At 44.3% G+C, this 20,256-nt stretch overlaps 1 protein-coding gene across 2 annotated transcripts in view; it reads right to left on the reverse strand.

Moving 5' to 3' along the window:
* Positions 1-18,593, reverse strand: part of FKBP6 (FKBP prolyl isomerase family member 6 (inactive)) — a 34,819-nt gene extending 16,226 nt beyond the window's left edge. The window contains exons 1-3 of one of the 2 annotated variants that reach the window (XM_073670752.1): positions 18,375-18,593; positions 12,245-12,362; positions 1,303-1,392 (exon numbers count right to left, since the gene is read on the reverse strand). In XM_073670752.1, the coding sequence (XP_073526853.1) occupies positions 1,303-1,392; positions 12,245-12,362; positions 18,375-18,452 (286 nt within the window). In that variant the 5' untranslated portion in view covers positions 18,453-18,593. Of the gene's footprint in view, positions 1-1,302; positions 1,393-2,825; positions 3,017-12,244; positions 12,363-18,374 lie in introns of those variants that run through there. The other variant, XM_073670753.1, reaches the window with a different exon arrangement.
* Positions 18,594-20,256: the final 1,663 nt, after the last annotated feature.

The following is a 20,256-nucleotide window of genomic DNA, read 5'->3' on the forward strand; positions in this document are numbered from 1 at the left end:
TCCTTGGGCCACAGGTATTGTTCAATCTCACACATAGCTCCGCCAATGTTTACATTTTACACATCATTAATTTAATTAAACTGTCCTAATGCAAACTGCTATCTCAGGTGACTAAAACAAGATGGTAAAATCACACAAATAAATGAGTTTCACATACTGCTGTACTTGCTTTTTTCACTAAAAATGCAGCAAAACCTGATAGCTATGTTCACACTAGGTGTTTTTTCAGCACTGATTACTTTCAATCGGTGAAAAATGCTGAAAAAACGCAGACAAAACGCTGAAAGAAGTGACAAGCTCTATTGTGCAAAAAATCATGCAAAGCACAAAATATTGATGACACAAAAACCAATGTGTGTGCAGGAGATTTCTGAAATTTCAGACTTTGCTGGTACTGTAAAACGCAGCTGAAAATTTGCATAAAAAACACATACAAAAAAATTCTAAAAAAACGCCTAGTGTGAACATGGCCTAACATTGTGTTCCATAGACTGGCCAATCAAATAATACAATGCACTCATTTTTTACGTACTTGTAAATGTGACTTCATACAGCCATTGTAACGCCCAGGAGATGCAGACATAACCAGCTGTGTGTGCAGCTCACAGACGGGTGCAGGACCTGTCTGCTATTTCATGTGTTGTGTAAAACAGACCATAGTGCATACTGCAATTTTTTCCACATGTGCTGAATCTCTCATGTAAACCTGCACTTACATTAAAGGGAATCTTTCAGCAGGTTTTGCTATGGAATCCGAGAGCAGCATAATGTAGGGGCAGAGAGCCCGATTCCAGCGATGTGTCACTTACTGGGCTGCTTGGTGTCGTTTTGATAGAATCCTTGTTTTCTCTTCTGTAGATGTAGTGGTGGTCGGAATGCTGAGATGTGTAGAACCAAGTCCACACACCTGATTGGCTGCTTCCTGTGTACACTGTGCATTGTCAGCAGGCAGCCAATCAGTAGTGGGGGCGGGGTTACACAGATTAGCCTGACTCACCGGCACCTGACAGCTAGTCAGGCAGTGATAATCTCCTGTATTGAATCCACAGCAAGCTGCTGAGCATGTGACACATCCCTGGAATGAGAATCTCTGTTTTTACTTCAAGCTGCTCTCAGATTAAATAGCAAAAACATGCTGACAGTTAGTCATTGTGCTGCCCATTGTGCACACGGGAAACACACTGACCCGTAAAATCAGCTGAATGAAAGAGGCCCATGTCACGTAATACAGACGACATCAAGTGTTACTACATAGCAGGATTTTATACAGATACTCGTGACTACAGTCCATTCTGGACTCACCTTCACCAAGCTTCATTAGCCGAGGATTTCGTTGAAAACAATTAGTTTCAAAGGGTCTGTCCAAATGTTCCAAATATCCAGAAAATTTCACTGCAGAGATAAGAAGGCCTAATCGTGAAAATGGCTTTGCTTTGGGGGGGGGTGAGGCTTAGCTTTGGACATTACAGTGCTCATCATAAATGAGTACACCACCTTTGAAATGTAAGATTTTAATCAGTATGTCACTGAACAGTTTCCAAATATTGAAAAGACTGAGTTTTATGGAACTTTTCTTTTTAACCCATTGACAACCTTTGACGTAAATGTACGTCAAACGTAGTGTCCCTGACTTTGATGAAGGCTCATACACCGAGCCCGCATCTTTCCCGGTAGATGATGGCTGATTTAACCCCTTAACGATGGAGCCAATTTTAACCTTGATTACCAAGCCAAATTTTTTAAATCTGACCAGTGTCACTTTATGTAGTAATAACTCTGGAACACTTCAACGTATCCCTAGTGATTTTGAGACTGTTTTCTAATGACACATTGTACTTTATGTTAGTTGTAAATATAGTTTGATATGTTTTGCGTTTATTTATGAAAATATCGGAATTTTGGCATAAATTTTGAAAAGTTTGCAATTTTTTAACTTTCAATTTTTAGATTCTTAAACCAGTTAATCATGCAGTAAAAAATAATTAATAAATGACTGTTCTCACATGTCTACTTCATATCTGCATCATTTTTCAAAAATTATTTTTTTTTGTTGTTAGGAAGTTAGAAGGATTGAAAAATCAGCAGCAATTTCGAATTATTTCAAAACAATTTACAAAACCTGTTTCTTTAGGGACCTATTCAGATTTAAATGGACTTTGAGGGGCTTATATATTGGAAACTCCCCAAAAGTGATACCATTTTAAAAAACGCAGCCCCCAAATACTTCAAAACTGCGGTCAGGAAATTATTTTAACCAGGGCTGTGGAGTTGGAGTCGAGGAGTCGGTGCTCATTTTGGTGGAGTCGAAGTCGGTATAAAATGGACCGACTCCGACTCCTAAAATATATAATAAATTGGGTGCAATAGATCAATGCAGTTTGTGGGGAATATTTTTTCATAGGAATTTGGGAAAGTTATGAAATGTCCTATAAATGGCTGTTCTATTCCTGATCTAAGGCTACATTCACACACAGCGTTTTTGCTGCGTTTTTTGGGGATACGTTTTTCAACTGCAAAAGCAGATCAGCTTTTTAAAAAACCGCATCACCTGAAAGGTTTTTGAGCTCATAGATAATGTTTTCAATAGCAAAAGCAGATTAGAAAAACGCCAAACAAACTGACATGCTCATTCTTTGTGAGGATCCGTTTTTGAGCCCAAAAACGGATCCTCACAAAACGATGTGTCTGAATGTCATATCTTGAAACCTATTGACTTTGCTGGGATGCCCAGAGTCACTGCATTTTACTGCAAAAAACAGATCCGCAAAAACGGTGTGTGAATCATGGCTGTAGCCAGCGAGGGGCACGCACATATCAAAACTCACTTGTATGCTGCAGTGCTCCCGTCCTGCACTGGCTCCAGGCTGCAGGGGGCAATCTCCCCTCCTCTGTTCTGTCTTCTGCTGTTTTCACCAGAGAGAGGAGGGGGAGGGGTGCCTGCCCTGCACAGGATCCGATTCCTGGGCCCCGAGCTGGAGAAAGTGAAAGTACTACTGCTCATCTCTGTCACAGGAAGCTAACTAATGCTAATATTGTAGGTGATTATTATGTGCTCTCTGTACAATGTGTGTGAACTATATATGCGATATGTGCAATGTACTATTTGCTGTCTGTAGCTGTCACCTATCTATCACACTCTATCCCTCCATCATTATATTCTATCTAAATATCTTGATTATTGTATCATAAAAATGATTAAATGTCTGATGTTCACATTGTACTACAATAAATTTTTCACTTAAATATAAGCAATATACAGTACAGACCAAAAGTTTGGACACACCTTCTCATTTAAAGATTTTTCTGTATTTTCATGACTATGAAAATTGGACATTCACACTGAAGGCATCAAAACTATGAATTAACACATGTGGAATTATATACTTAACAAAAAAGTGTGAAACAACTGAAAATATGTATTATATTCTAGGTTCTTCAAAGTAGCCACCTTTTGCTTTGATGACTGCTTTGCACACTCTTGGCATTTTCTTGATGAGCTTCAAGAGGTAGTCACTGGAAATGGTCTTCCAACAATCTTGAAGGAGTTCCCAGAGATGCTTAGCATTTGTTGTCCCTTTTGCCTTCACTCTGCGGTCCAGCTCACCCCAAACCATCTCGATTGGGTTCAGGTCTGGTGACTGTGGAGGCCAGGTCATCTGGCGTAGCACCCTATCACTCTCCTTCTTGGTCAAATAGTCCTTACACTGCCTGGAGGTGTGTTTGGGGTCATTGTCCTGTTGAAAAATAAATGATGGTCCAACTAAACGCAAACCGTATGGAATAGCATGCTGTGGTAGCCATGCTGGTTCAGTATGCCTTCAATTTTGAATAAATCCCAAACAGTGTCACCAGCAAAGCACCCCCACACCATCACACCTCCTCCTCCATGCTTCACGGTGGGAACCAGGCATGTAGAGTCCATCCGTTCACCTTTTCTGCGTCGCACAAAGACACGGTGGTTGGAACCAAAGATCTCAATTTTGGACTCATGAGACCAAAGTACGGATTTCCACTGGTCTAATGTATATTCCTTGTGTTCTTTAGCCCAAACAAGTCTCTTCTGCTTGTTGCCTGTCCTTAGCACTGGTTTCCTAGCAGCTATTTTACCATGAAGGCCTGCTGCACAAAGTCTCCTCTTAACAGTTGTTGAAGAGATGTGTCTGCTGCTAGAACTCTGTGTGGCATTGACCTGGTCTCTAATCTGAGCTGCTGTTAACCTGCGATTTCTGAGGCTGGTGACTCGTATAAACTTATCCTCAGAAGCAGAGGTGACTCTTGGTTTTCCTTTCCTGGGGCGGTCCTCATGTGAGCCAGTTTCTTTGTAGCACTTAATGGTTTTGGCAACTGCACTTGGGGACACTTTCAAAGTTTTCCCAATTTTTCGCACTGACTGACCTTCATTTCTTAAAGTAATGATGGCCACTCGTTTTTCTTTACTTAGCTGCTTTTTTCTTGCCATAATACAAATTCTAACAGTCTATTCAGTAGGACTATCAGCTGTGTATCCACCTGACTTCTGCACAACACAACTGATGGTCCCAACCCCATTTATAAGGCAAGAAATCCCACTTATTAAACCAGACAGGGCACACCTGTGAAGTGAAAACCATTTCCAGTGACTACCTCTTGAAGCTCATCAAGAGAATGCCAAGAGTGTGCAAAGCAGTCATCAAAGCAAAAGGTGGCTACTTTGAAGAACCTAGAATATAAGACATATTTTCAGTTGTTTCACACTTTTTTGTTAAGTATATAATTCCACATGTGTTAATTCATAGTTTTGATGCCTTCAGTGTGAATGTACAATTTTCATAGTCATGAAAATACAGAAAAATCTTTAAATGAGAAGGTGTGTCCAAACTTCTGGTCTGTACTGTATGTGGGAGTCGGAGTCGTGGAGTCGGTGTAAGGGAAATTGAGGAGCAGGTTTGGCTTACCGACTCCACAGCACTGGTTTTAACCCTTCAGGTGCTGCATAGGATTTAATATAACAGGAAAGAAAAAAAAATAAATTGTAATTTTTCCACTAAAATGTTGCTTTAGCCCCAATTTGTTTCACTTTAACAAGGAATAGCATGAAATAATGGACCCCACAACTTGTTACCCAGTTTCTATTGAGCGTGCCGATACCCCACGTGTGGTCAGAAACCTCTATTTGAACAAATGTCAGGGCTTGGAGGGAAAGGAGAACCATCTGAATTCTGAAACAAAATTTGCCTGAAGTAGACTGCGGACGCCATGTCACATATGTAGGACCCCTAATGCGCCTAAATAGAAGAAACCATAGACAAGTGGTCCCTTTTGGAAACTACACCCCTTAAGGATTTTATCCAGGGGTATAATGAGCATTTTAAACTCACAGGTACTACACAGAATTTGATAAAATTAGGTCATCATATTGAAAATTTTCATTTTTTCATGAAAATGTTGCTTTAGCCCCAAATTTTTCACTTTTACAAAAGGTAACATGAAAAAGTTGGACCCCACAGTTTGTTATCCACTTTTCTCTGAGCGTGGCGATACCCGAAATGTAGTCAAAAAGTTCTGTTTGGTCACTTGGCAGAGCTCAGAAGAGAAGAAGCGACATTTGGTATTTGGAATGTAAATTTGGCTGGAATAGATTGCAGACACCATGTCTTATTTGCAGACCCCTGAGGTACCAAAACATCAGAAACCCCCACAAGTGACCCCATATTGGAAACTAGACCCATCAAGGAATTCATCTAGCGGTGTGTTGTGCATGTTGATCCCATAGGTGCTCCACAGAACTTTTTAAAATGTGGATATGAAAACAAAAATTACGTTTTTTCTGCTAAAATTTTGCTTTAGCTCCAACTTTGCAATTTTCACAATGGATAATAAAAGAAAATGGACGCCATGATTTGTTCCACAATTTCTTCTGAACGGCATGATACAACAATATGTGGCCAAAAACTGCTGTTTGGGCACAGGCAGGGCCCGGAAAGAAAAGAGCGATATTTGATTTTTGACAAGTAAATTTGTCTGGAATAGATTGTGTATGCCATGTCGCATTGCAGAGCCCCTGACATGCCAAAACAGTAGAAACTCCACACAAGTGACCCCATTTTGGAAACTATACCCCTCAAGGAATTCATCTATTGGTGTACTGAGCTTTGTTAACCTACATGTTATTCACTAAATTTTATAACACGTAGATATAAAAAAAATAAATAAAAAATTACATTTTCTTCAATTAAAATACTGTTATAGCACCAAATTTATAATTTGCACAAGGGATAATAGAAGAAAATAGACCCCATATGTGGTTGAACATTACTGTCTGAGCACATGACAGGGATCAGATGGGAAGGAGAGCTGCTTGGATTTTAGAATACAGATTCCATTTGAATAGATTGTGGGCTCCAATAGCTGAGCCTCTCAGGTGCCAGATCAGCAGAAACCCTCCTAGGTGACCCCATATTGGAAGCTTCACTGTCTAAGGAATTCATCTAGGGGTCTAGTGAGTATTTTAAACCCATAGGTGCCTCACTGAATTTTATAACATTGGGACGTTGAAATATAACATTTTAGTGTTAAAAATATAATTTTTTCATTTGATGCAAATTTGTCAGTTACACAAGGGTTAATAGGTGAAACTATACCCCACAATTTATTGTGCAATTTCTCCTGAACGCGGTGATGCCCCATATGTTGTCAGAAATTACTGTTAGGCCACGGCCCCACTGTAAGTATTTGATCAGTATTCGGTCAGTATTTTGTCTCAGGAGTGGGAGCCAAAACCAGGTGAGGAACGATCAGAGAAAAGGTATAATAGAAACAAGTCACCAATTCTGCATTTATCACCCACTCCTGGTTTTGGCTCCCACTCCTGAGAAAAAATACTGACCAAATACTGATAGTGGGGCCATCAGGGCTGAAAAGGAAGGAGCGCTATTTGGCTTTGGGAGCACATATTTTGGTAGAACAGTTTGCGGGTGACATTTGCGGAGCCCCTGAGGTGCCGGAACAGCAGAAAAAAAACCAAAAGTGACCCCATTGTAGAAATTACACCTCTCAATGAATTCATCTATGGCTGCAGCCACTGTTTTGTAACATCCACACCAGGCTTTTTCTCTGGAAAATTACAATTATGCCAGTTTAGTGCCCATACATTGTGGAATGAACAAATAGCAGTACAAGAATAGTTATTTTTATGCAGTTCACCTAGCGGTATAAGTGATTAGATGGATTTTTTCTTCGGGTCGGTGCAATTTCAGCGATACCAGATTTGTATAGTTTTTTTTTTTGTTTTGCTGCTATCACATACTAAAAATTCTTTTTTATAAAAGAATAGTTTTTTCGTTGCCATATTCTGAGAGCTGTAACTTTTTATATTTTTGAAACAGAGCTGTATGGGGGCTTATTTTTTGCGCAAAGAGTTGAGTTGTTTGTAGGGTCAGTATAATTACAGCTAGGGCTGTGGAGTCAGTAAGCCAAACCTCCGACTCCTCAATTTCCACCACTCTGACTCCTTCATACGTGGCTCATGTTTAAGTGATAAATTTACTGTAGCACAGATTCATCTCAGCTAAAAGTCTAGACCAGGGGTCTCAAACACGCGGCCCGCGGGCCGCATGCGGCCCCTGAGGCTGCTTTATGCGGCCCGCAGGCACAGACCCCTTGATGATCCCGACCTTGTCCAGGAGGAGCCGCCGACAGCAGCGCTGAATTGCCGCACAGAGACTGTTTCCCAGCACTGCATTTCCAATGCCAGCCGCCGGCCAATCAGAGGCCAGCAGCTGATATCTGCGTGTCGGCGCAGCGAGTATGACGTCATTGCCATATGCAGATGTCAGCTGCTGGCCTCTGATTGGCCGGCGGCTGACATTGAAAATGCTGTGCTGGGAGACAGTCTCTGTGCGGCAATGCAGCGCTGCTGTCGGCGGCTCCTCCTGGACCAGGTCGGGATCGTCAAGGGGTCTGACTCTGTGGTGCCTGCGGGCCACATCTGCAGGAAGGACGCCGAGGGAACGGAGGACAGGTGAGAATCATCTTTTTTTTTTTTCATGTGTGTGAAGAACAGCACAGGGAAAACATAGCCACAGGATGGGGACCTGGATGGGGCACATAGCCACAAGAGGGGACCTGGATGGGGCACATAGCCACAAGAGGGGACCTGGATGGGGCACATAGCCACAAGAGGGGACCTGGATGGGGTACATAGCCACAAGAGGGGACCTGGATGGGGTACATAGCCACAAGATGGGGACCTGGATGGGGCACATAGCCACAAGATGGGGACCTGGATGGGGCACATAGCCACAAGATGGGGACCTGGATGGGACACATAGCCACAGGATGGGGACCTGGATGGGGCACATAGCCACAAGATGGGGACCTGGATGGGGCACATAGCCACAAGATGGGGATCTGGATGGGGCACATAGCCACAAGATGGGGACCTGGATGGGGCACATAGCCACAAGATGGGGACCTGGATGGGGCACATAGCCACAGGATGGGGACCTGGATGGGGCACATAGCCACAGGATGGGGACCTGGATGGGGCACATAGCCACAGGATGGGGACCTGGATGGGGCACATAGCCACAAGATGGGGACCTGGATGGGGCACATAGCCACAAGATGGGGACCTGGATGGGGCACATAGCCACAGGATGGGGACCTGGATGAGGCACATAGCCACAAGATGGGGACCTGGATGGGGCACATAGCCACAAGATGGGGACCTGGATGGGACACATAGCCACAAGATGGGGACCTGGATGGGGCACATAGCCACAAGATGGGGACCTGGATGGGGCACATAGCCACAAGATGGGGATCTGGATGGGGCACATAGTCACAGGATGGGGACCTGGATGGGGCACATAGCCACAAGATGGGGACCTGGATGAGGCACATAGCCACAGGATGGGGACCTGGATGGGGCACATTAGTACAAGATGGGGACTTGGATGGGGAACATTACTACAAGATGTTTGCCATTATTACTATATGATGCTAATTGTAAGACAATATTACTGAATGTGGCCAATTGGGGGAAACAAAATTGTAAAAATCAAAAAAATAAAAATAAAGCATGAAAAAATATTGGGCGCTAAAAATGCTGTTTTATATGTAAACTAAAGTAAACACAAAAAAGTGCACGTTTATTATCGCCACATCCATAACGACCCAAGCCATAAAAAAATAAACACGGAAAAAATGTTCAAAAGGTGTATACAAAAAAAATGGTATCACTAAAAATGTCACATTGAACAAAGAATGCGGCCCCCCAAATTCAAATTTTTTCCATGTGCGGCCCATATACCCAGCCGAGTTTGAGACCCCTGGTCTAGACCCTTAGATCAGGAATAGGAGAGACATTTAATAAGACATTTCATAACTTTCCCAAATTCTTATGAAAAATATTCCCCACAAACTGCATTGTACTACTGCACCCAATTTATTATATATTTTAGGAGTCGGAGTCGGTCCATTTTATACCGACTCCACAGCCATGATTACAGCGATACCAAATATATTTTTTTATGCTTTGCTACTTTTACATACTAAAAACAATATTTTGAATTTGTTTTTTCATCGCCATATTCTGAGAGCTGTAACATTTTTATTTTTTTGCCAAATGAGCCATATTAGGGCTTATTTTTTGCGGGACGGTTTGACATTTACACCATTTTTTCCACCTTTGACTTTTTGATCACTTTTTATTCATTTTTTTTTGTTTGTCAGTATGATGAAAAAGAGACATTTTTATTGATTGGTCTCACCGCTTTCGGAACGACCCAATTAGCTGTACTTTTTTTTGGCTTATTTTTGTTTTATCACAAAGGCTGTGTTTTCAGTGGCGAAACAGCTTTTAATGACTTGTTTGTGCTTTTTTTTTTACTTCATTACATATTTTATGTAACTTTTTTTTTACTTTTTCACTAAGTCCCACTGTGGGATATATATACAGTGGGGAAAATAAGTATTTGCTCCACTGCAGATTTTGCAAGTTTTCCCACCTACAAAGAATGGAGAGGGCTGTAATTATCGTAGGTACACTTCACGTGTGAGAGACAGAATCTAAAAATAAAAACCAGAAAATCACATTGTATGATTTTTACATAATTAATTAGCATTTTATTGCATGAAATTATTTGATCACCTACCAACCAGCAAGAATTCTGGCTCTCACAGACCTGTTAGTTTTTCTTTAAGAAGCCCTTCTACTCTGCACTCATTACCTGTATTAATTGCACCCTCACACGCTAACCTCTCTTTCCCAATCAAACACCTATGGGAAAATCTGAAGAGACAAGTTGAGAATCACTATGAAAGTTATATCATTATATACGATTAACCTTACTTTCATGTTAGGAATTATACAAATGTGCTATGAAACCCAGTTTTGTCAAAATTTTGTAAATTGTTCATGTGTTCAAAGAGATATTGACAAAATCTTACTTTTCAAAGGGGATGTACTTATTTATGATGAGCGCTGTATTTGTTAGAAGGGTTCCTTGACAATAAGCTGACAACTAAGCGCCTCCTTACTGGAACCCCAAGTGATCAACTGTTATCTGTGGGAAACCTGAAACGCCACCGCAGTGAAAATTCCGGAAAAAAAAAATTGTTAATAAATGCTTGTATTTTATAGTTCAGCCTCGGAGGGAGGGTGCAGTAGTCCAGTAGAGTTAGGACCCCCACCCTACTGCTTGTGGCAAATCACTTATAAATCACTTTTCCGCATCATTAAGGAACTGAGCAGGGCAGCACCTATTTGCCAATGACTACCTGACAAGCAATATCCTCCTCTGCCTTCTTGGATGCCGCACAGATAACAACTCTGCTGTGTCACAATAACCCCCTCTCCATATGCCCCCCACTCACTATTAGTGACGTCAAACTCTGAACTTCTATACACCACCATTTATTTAGAATAAAACCTCTTTAACCTGGTGAACACCATGCCCTATAAATGTACAGATTCCCCTAATTTTTTCGCCTTTAAATAGCATCTACTCTTTAGGAGTGCCATAGCCAGAATGTAGTCAGGCTCTCAAATTATTTTCAGTTCAGGAGCCAAAGAGAGTAAGATTTTATTACCTTTAGGGCTCGTTCACACCGGTGTATAACACGGCCGAGTGTTATCTGATGTTTTATCAGATAGCACTCGGCTGTATGTTATTCTATGGGGCAGTGCACATCTCAGCATGCTGCGTGTGCCTCCGATAATCGGATCGCACTCACCCATTCAAGTCTATGAGTGCGTGTGAAACATTGCACTGCACTCAGATGTCATCCAAGTGCAGTCCAATGTACTTGCACAGAGACATTGGAGAAGATGGAGAAATTAAGTTGTCCGTCTTCTCCGCACCTGAGTTGCGATTCTTTCATGCGAGAGAATCGGATCACACTTAGCTCACACTCTGACAGGTCATAATCGGTCTGATTCTCTCGCATGAGAGAATATACGGTTCTGTGAGCGAGCCCTTAGGCTGGGGTCACATCACATTTTAGCCAGAAGTCAGTAGTTCCATCCAGATTTCCATTTGAAGCCCTGAAAACACGGTTTAAGGGGTAACTATTGACTTTAAAGAGGATGGCCACTACTTTTGCACTGATGCCCCATCCGTAGGATAGGGCAACAATGTCTGATCGGCCGGGGACCTGCACCCGTCACCCCCGCCGATCAGCTGTTATTGGTGCCGGTGGCCGGAAGTGCTTACTTGTGGAGCTAGTTGTAGTGGCTGCCGCGGGGTACTGCACAACCGCCTCTCATTGAATTGAATAGGAGGCGGATGTGCAGTACCCCTCGTCGGCCACTACAGCTAGACGGCCAAGCTCCGCAAGTAAGCACCGGCGGTCGCCGGCACTGATAACAGCTGATCGGCGGGGGTGATGGGTGCGGGACCACGGCTGATCAGACATTGATGTCCTATCCTACGGATGGGGCATCAATGTAAAAGTAGTGGACAACCTCTTTAATAAAGAAGACAATCACTTTGTGCTCTGTCTGACCTCACTTTCGGCAATATCCACCTTTTTCAGGGGAGCACAAAAAAGTAGTTGACAACATGCGGACACTGCTGAAAATGGGGTAAGACAGCACAAAGTGACAGTCTGAATTATTAAGGTCAAAGGCCCCGTCCACGGTCCTTCTGACTCTCGCTTTTCAATGCTTCAGATGGAAATCCCAACGGAGCCACTGATGTGTGGCTAAAACGTGATGTGAACCCGGCCTGAACCTGACGTCAGTAGATACTGCCTCACTTACTAATCACTGTAGCATCAGGAGGAACCTTCTCGCCACTTCCGGCTCGGATCGTCTCTTTCAGAACTCCTCTGTCTCCTGATATATCCTGCATGTTCTGTGCCAGCTTCTCAAATACTGACTAGGAAGACATAGGACAAAGTAGGTGAATATGGGGTGGAATTACTGTATAAGGCCACATTCACACAGTCAGTATTTCACCTCGTCAGAAGTGGTGACGTTTTTCTATGATACTTTTCCTCTGATTGTTCCTCACCTGGTTTTGGCTTACAAATACTGAGGTAAAATACTGACCAAATACTAAGCGTGTGAATGTGGCCTAAGTCAAAGTAAGAGCAGAGGATTCATAGTTCTCTTAAATAGGCCGACTCAGCTCTCCAGACATACGTCAAAGAAATAATGTGTATTTCCCATAAAATGTCAGTTCTGGTATAGTATACGGTAGTTCCTCAGTTATTCATACATTACCAAGAGGAATAGCAAAGTACAAGGTATTGCCATTTCCCAATGAAGAGTTGCATGAAACTTTGGTATTGTCCATTCAACGTGGACAACCTAAATGCCAATTTTCTTTAATAAATTTCCAAGGAGAATAAAATAAAGAGACAGTACAATTATAAGAAAAGGCAATTCAGAACTACAAGCATTTACTAAAGCAGATGGGTGAGGAGAGCCAAGAGGTGCCAGGCCTGAGGGCATCTCCATAGGGGCATTCACAGCAGAGTAATGAAAATACAGATCAAATAGTGAAGAGGGTTTTCATCAAATTATCATTTATTAATCGATAAAGGAACTTCAAATAATGTTTTTGAACTATCGGCCACTATCAGCAATAATTCGATGAACAAACGTGATCTAAGTTGGTCTTTATAGCACGCTCAGCATCCTCCTGATGTGACAGTCCCTCCAGAACTATTGTAATAGGATTGACGGAAACCTTTCTCTTTTTATTACTAATGAAGGTTTGATGCTTTAGAGGGTTTTAATGAAATTTCTTCTGTTTTGGGATCCGTACTGTATCAGTTCGTGTTAACTATTTGCTAAACAGGCTTTTTTTTTGCCTGATAAGCTGACATTTCAATTAAAGGGGTTGTCCAGTCTAAAATGACAAGTCTGCAGTCACTCTGTGTGACCGCAGACTTATGAATCCCCCCAGAGCATGTACTGTACACTGTGAGGATTCACCGATTTCAGATCTGGGAACGGCGGTGATATATGAGTTATACATAGTCCCCGGCAGAACCTGTCTAGTGGGTGCGGCCTCGCTACATACACTTGTATAGAGCAAGGCCACGCCCACTTGACAACCATGTCACTAGACAAGCCCTGGCCGGAATACTGTATAACGCATACATCAGCAAATCCTTGCAACACACAGTGCATGCGCTGGTGGGATTCATAAGTAAGACTTATCGATCTGGACCGGACAACTCCTCTAATACCATTTAAGATGTATATAACATTTTAATCAATTTTTTTTTATTGCATTTTTTGGAAAAAAGATGAGTTGACAAAAAAAACTAAAAACGAAATTCTGGTGTTTCAGTTTTTCATATGGATTAAAGGTGTAGTCCACTACTTGGAAAACCTCTTCTGAATTTCTGTTTCCCCCAGTAAAATAATAACACTTAGGCTATGTGCCCACATTGCAGAAATGAAGCAGAAAATTTCTGCATGTCCTTTCCGGGAAAAACGCTTGCGGAATTTGGCAAGCGTTTTTCGCGCGTTTATGATGCGTTTAGGACATGTGGAATTGCCTTGCGTTTTTTATTGCATTGACAAGGCAATTCCGCTTGCGTAAACGCAAAATTAATGGACATGCTGTGAATTTTTGAGCGCATCAAAAACGCTGCGGAAAAGGGCATTGAAATTGCGGATTCCCCTTGGGGACCATGGGGTGCGGATTACCTAGCGTTTCACAAGCGTTTACGCTGCGGAAATTCCACAGCATATACGCTTGTAAAACGCTACGTGGGCACATACCCTTAGGCCACGTTCAGATCTTCAGTATTTGGTGAGTTTTTTACCTCAGTATTTGTAAGTGAAAACCAGGAGTGGAACAATCAGAGGAAAAGTATAACAGAAACACGTCACCACTTCTGTATTTATCACCCACTCCTGGTTTTGGCTTACAAATACTGAGGTAAAAAACCTCCCCAATACTGAATGTGTGAACGTAGCTTTATACCCACCTCCGGTGCTGGCGCCGTACCAGCGGGGTTGGCACTGGCTCTCCTGATGTCAGGTGACATAGTTATATCACATGATCCAAGCGTCCAATTAGCGCTGACTTCACTCTCACCACCTTCAGACAAATAGACATCCAATGCAAGTGAGAGCAGCCGCAGATTCCTCCGGATGTCAATTATGTCTGTAGGGGAGGAGAGTGAAGCCAGCAGAGCCAGTGCCGGCCACGGAGGGGAGTATAGGTGTTATTATTTTACTGGGGAATTCAGAAACGGTTCTCCGAGTAGTGGACAACCCCTTTAATAACATGTATATATTCATGGATTAAACCTTTACAGACACAGAAATAGCAAATAGGTGTAATTATTATTATTTCTATATTTCTGAACTGGGATCAGAGGGTGATTTAAACTTTTAAATACATTTATCATTCATTTTGACTATTTCTATCTGTTTCTTTAGGTGAGCGCCACTTTAAACTGACACCAACATGACACCCACACATTGGGATCTGATGGTTACAGGTAGGACTATATGGCAGCACAGGAGCCGGCACCGCACATCTTGCTGTAGGTTAAGAGTAGGACTATATGGCAGCACAGGAGTCGGCACCGCCCGCCGTGCTGTAGGGTGCAGGTAGGACTATATGGCACGGCCCGCCGTCCTGTAGGGCGCAGGTAGGACTATATGGCAGCGCAGGAGTCGGCACCGCCCGCTGTGCTGTAGGTCGCAGGCAGGACTATATGGCAGCGTATGAGCCGGACTCACACGCCATGCTGTAAGGCACAGGTAGGACTATATGGCAGCACAGGAGCCGGCACCGCACATCTTGCTGTAGGTTAAGAGTAGGACTATATGGCAGCACAGGAGTCGGCACCGCCCGCCGTGCTGTAGGGTGCAGGTAGGACTATATGGCACGGCCCGCCATCCTGTAGGGCGCAGGTAGGACTATATGGCAGCGCAGGAGTCGGCACCGCCCGCCGTGCTGTAGGTCGCAGGCAGGACTATATGGCAGCGTATGAGCCGGCCTCACACGCCATGCTGTAAGGCACAGGTAGGACTATATGGCAGCACAGGAGCCGGCACCGCACATCTTGCTGTAGGTTAAGAGTAGGACTATATGGCAGCACAGGAGTCGGCACCGCCCGCCGTGCTGTAGGGTGCAGGTAGGACTATATGGCACGGCCCGCCGTCCTGTAGGGCGCAGGTAGGACTATATGGCAGCGCAGGAGTCGGCACCGCCCGCCGTGCTGTAGGTCGCAGGCAGGACTATATGGCAGCGTATGAGCCGGCCTCACACGCCATGCTGTAAGGCACAGGTAGGACTATATGGCAGCACAGAAGCCGGCACCGCACATCTTGCTGTAGGTTAAGAGTAGGACTATATGGCAGCACAGGAGTCGGCACCGCCCGCCGTGCTGTAGGGTGCAGGTAGGACTATATGGCACGGCCCGCCGTCCTGTAGGGCGCAGGTAGGACTATATGGCAGCGCAGGAGTCGGCACCGCCCGCCGTGCTGTAGGTCGCAGGCAGGACTATATGGCAGCGTATGAGCCGGCCTCACACGCCATGCTGTAAGGCACAGGTAGGACTATATGGCAGCGTATGAGCCGGCACCGCCTGCCGTGCTGTAGGGCACAGGTAGGACTATATGGCAGCGCAGGAGACGGCACCGCACGCCATGCTGTAGGGCACAGGTAGGCCTATATGGCAGCACAGGAGCCGGCACCGCCCGCCGTGCTGTAGGGCACAGGTAGGACTATATGGCAGCACAGGAGCCGGCACCGCCCGCTGTGCTGTAGGGAACAGGTAGGACGATATGGCAGCGCCGGAGCTGGCACCGCACGCCATGCTGTAGGGCACAGGTAGGCCTATATGGCAGCACAGGAGCCGGCACCGCCCGCTGTGCTGTAGGTCGCAGGCAGGACTATATGGCAGCGCAGGAGCTGGCACCGCACGCCATGCTGTAGGGCACAGGTAGGACTATATGGCAGTGCAGGAGCTGGCACCGCACGCCATGCTGTAGGGCACAGGTAGGACTATATGGCAGTGCAGGAGCTGGCACCGCATGCCATGCAGTAGGGCACAGGTAGGCCTATATGGCAGCACAGGAGCCGGCACCGCCCGCCGTGCTGTAGGGCACAGGTAGGACTATATGGCAGCGCAGGACCTGGCACCGCACGCCATGCTGTAGGGCACAGGTAGGATTGTATCAACTGGATTTATTTGCAGGGGAGGTACAAAGATGGCGTCATTAATTTTGGACGGGTCACATGTCACTTTATAAAAGAGAACTAATGATACTTTCTAAGGGTATGTGCCCACGATGCGAAATTCCGCACGCGTTTATCGTGCGATTTCCACATGCGGAATTGCCTTGCGTTTTTTATTGCACTGCAAAGGCAATTCCGCTCGCGGAAACGCAAAATTAATGGACATGCTGCGGATTTTTCCACGCATCAAAAACGCTGCGGAAAAATCCGCAGCATGGGCATTGAACTTGCGGAATCCCCTTGGGGACCATGGGGGGCGGATTACCTAGCGTTTCACAAGTGTTTAAGTTGCGGAAATTCCGCAGCATATACACTTTAAAAATGCTACGTGGGCACATACCCTCAATCTATATATCAACCTAGAAATATGACACATAATCCCATGTAGAAAGCATTTATTTAAATAAGAAAAAAAATTACATAGAAACAATAGATCCGACGCGTGTTTCGCCGATGGTTATATCCTGGTTAAAGCCATCGGACGAAACGCGCGTTGGATCTGTGTGGACCCTGAGGGATTGACAGGTAGTTCATTCATTATTACTTGTGACACACCCCTGTGATTTAGAGGTTATACCTCTCCTATAGGTGAATTCATAGCCACTACATGTTGTTCACTTTATGATTATATACCTTTTATATGTACCCACTTGGGTCAATATTCATTGCACTATGCACTTTGAGTAACTATATCATATTATTAATTATATAGGAGTGGTATACTCTGATGTAGGATGTCCTTTGAATGTTTTTACTGTACCTGCCCACCCTCGGATGTCCATTTTTTTGGGCATTTTTTCCTCTGTGTAATATTGTTTCTATGTAATTTATCTTATTTAAATAAATGCTTTCTACATGGGATTATGTGTCATATTTGTAGGTTGATATATAGATTGAAGGACACATAGTCATAAATAATTTTTCAATCTTGGATACATCAAAAACGCTGTGGAAAATTCCACAGCATGGGCATTGCAATTGTGGAATTACATAGGGGACCATGGGGGAAGGCTTAACATGCGTTTCCCAAGCGTTTATACTGCGGAAAATTCCGCAGCAAAAACGCAGGGTATGTGCCCACGATGCGTTTTTCAAGCGTTTTTGCTGCGGAATTTTCCGCAGTGTAAACGCTTGGGAAACGCATGTTAAGCCTTCCCCCATGGTCCCCTATGTAATTCCACAATTGCAATGCCCATGCTGTGGAATTTTCCACAGCGTTTTTGATGTGCGGAAAATTCCGCAGCATGTCCATTATTTGTGCGTTTACGCATACGGAATTGCCATCTACAATGCAGTAGAAAACGCAAGGCAATTCCGCATGTGCAAAATGCGCAAAAAACGCATGTCAAATTCCGCATGCGTTTTTCCGGGCAAGGACAGGCAGAAATGAAGCGGAAATCGTGGGCACATACCCTAAGGGGACATTATTTGTTTTAAGGCGCCATTATTACTAGGTTTTGAGGACCACGGCTTCAGCATCACTGGGCTCACCTGGCCATTATCACCAGGCAGCCATGATGCACTCCATAGTATGTGTAGAAGGTGACCTTTCCCATAGCAACCACATTCCAGTAACGAATGGAAACCGGTTGCTATGAGCAACTCACTACATGATACAAGATCCGCAGTGTGCGGCCACCCCTGCGCTCGGCCACCCCTGCGCGCTGTTCTTACCAATCCAGGACCGGCTTTGTTCCGCGGGCCGCCAGGGTTACCCGGGGTTTCCATGCGACCATTGCCTCCAGCTTCCATTGCGGTTCTTCCCGCCACCACGTGACTTCACCTATCCGGCCTCCACTAGTGATAGATGCTGGGAAGTTGTGCGGCCTGCAGGGGGCGACTCTTCCCCTCCCTCTGTGCTCTCAGCCGGCCATCGACACCAGAGAGAGGGGGAGGGGTGGCCGCTCTGCTACAGCCGGGAAACATTCTGTCAGAGGTCAGCTACTCCCCAGGAAGAAAGTCTATGGGTGAGTATAATGTGCTGTGTGCCATCTATATGTGCCCTGGCCTGTATGGGGAGTAATATATAGATAGGGGTGTTTGTAATGTATGGGTGTCATACGATACATATTATTACACTCTGTACATGACATACACACTATAGATAAATCTAATTATATATACATACACACACACACACGCTGTGTATGCCATGCACATGTTGTAATATTCTATATTCCATTACTCCCATGCATTACAAACACCCCTTCTATATAATATATTACATCCTATAGGGTGCGTGCTCTGCGGCTGTGGATCTCTGAAAAGCAAATGGCTATAAAGTAAGGCCCTGTTCAGACCTCTGTTTTCCTCATACGACTGCTAAATGTGTTTTTCACAGATCGTACTCGTACCTATCTTAATCTCTGGGGCTGATCATACGTCCAATCTTTTTTTTTTTTCCTTGGACCCAGTGATCCATTTAAAAATAGCAGAGACTTGTCCGATTTTGATCCGAGCGTCAGATCAAAATCAGCAATGCAAGTCTATGGGTCCGTAAAAAAATCGGACCGTCATCAGAGTGCTGTCTGATTTTCACAGACTGTCAGAAAGGGGGAGGTGGAGAAATTATTTTTGTCCCTATGAAAAACACTGACACTCTGACCAAACTCTTCTCAGTCTGATCAGAATAATCAGTCTGTTTTTCTCATGTACTAGCCCTAAGGGCTCATGCAGGCGTCTGTGCAAATCGAGCCAAGTACAGGCTAATGTACGGACTGTCTGCGGCACTACCACACACTCAGGTCGGGAGAGCCGCAACCAGTCTGTGCATTGTGATCAGTTTTTGGACCAATTTGCACAGACGTCTGAATGAGCCCTAAGGGTGGGGCAAGGCACCAGCGAGTAAAAGGAAGAGGAACGCTCGATGTGAAACCAGGGACAAGTGAGAGATTTTTTTTTGAATAGTATTAGAGCACTGTTGAAACACAATGAGGGCTATATGGGGGGGCATTAAAGCGTCAAGTGATCATTCACATGCACTTTGCTGACTTGTGGTTGTGTGACGACTGATGTCTCCTCCTGCTTCTCTAAGGCTATGTGCACACTGTGTGTTTTTCATGCGTTTTCTCCACACGGAAATGCACCAAAAACGCTAGGTAATCCTTGTGCCAGCTAATGCAATGACAATCCTGAAGTTCTGTACACATGATCAGGAATTTTCCTGAAAGGATTGTCATTGCATTTAATTCACTGCATATCCATTCTTTTTAGCGTTTCTGCAGCGTTTTCTGCCCATTGAGTTCAGTTGAACCGCAGCAAACCCGCAGGTATAAATATATTTGCGAATTTGCTGCGATTGTTTGCTGCGTATTTGAGAGACTCAAGTCAATGAGTCAAATACGCCGCAAAAACGGTACCCGGGCCGGGGAAGAAGACTACTCCTCCCAACGTCTGACTGCCACTCCCGCTGATAACAGCAGGAGCAGGCGCGGCTGAGGGGAGAAGTAGTCTCATCCGGCGTCTGTGCGTGGTGTTTAAAAAAAAAAAAGTAAAAATCTACATTAAAATAAAAACACCTTTCATTCTCACCTGTCCGGCGTCCTCCCGATGTCCC

Source organism: Phyllobates terribilis, unplaced genomic scaffold (assembly GCF_046119375.1).
Source record: "Phyllobates terribilis strain yellow unplaced genomic scaffold, ASM4611937v1 Scaffold_2__4_contigs__length_985480577, whole genome shotgun sequence".
Lineage (NCBI taxonomy): Eukaryota > Metazoa > Chordata > Amphibia > Anura > Dendrobatidae > Phyllobates > Phyllobates terribilis.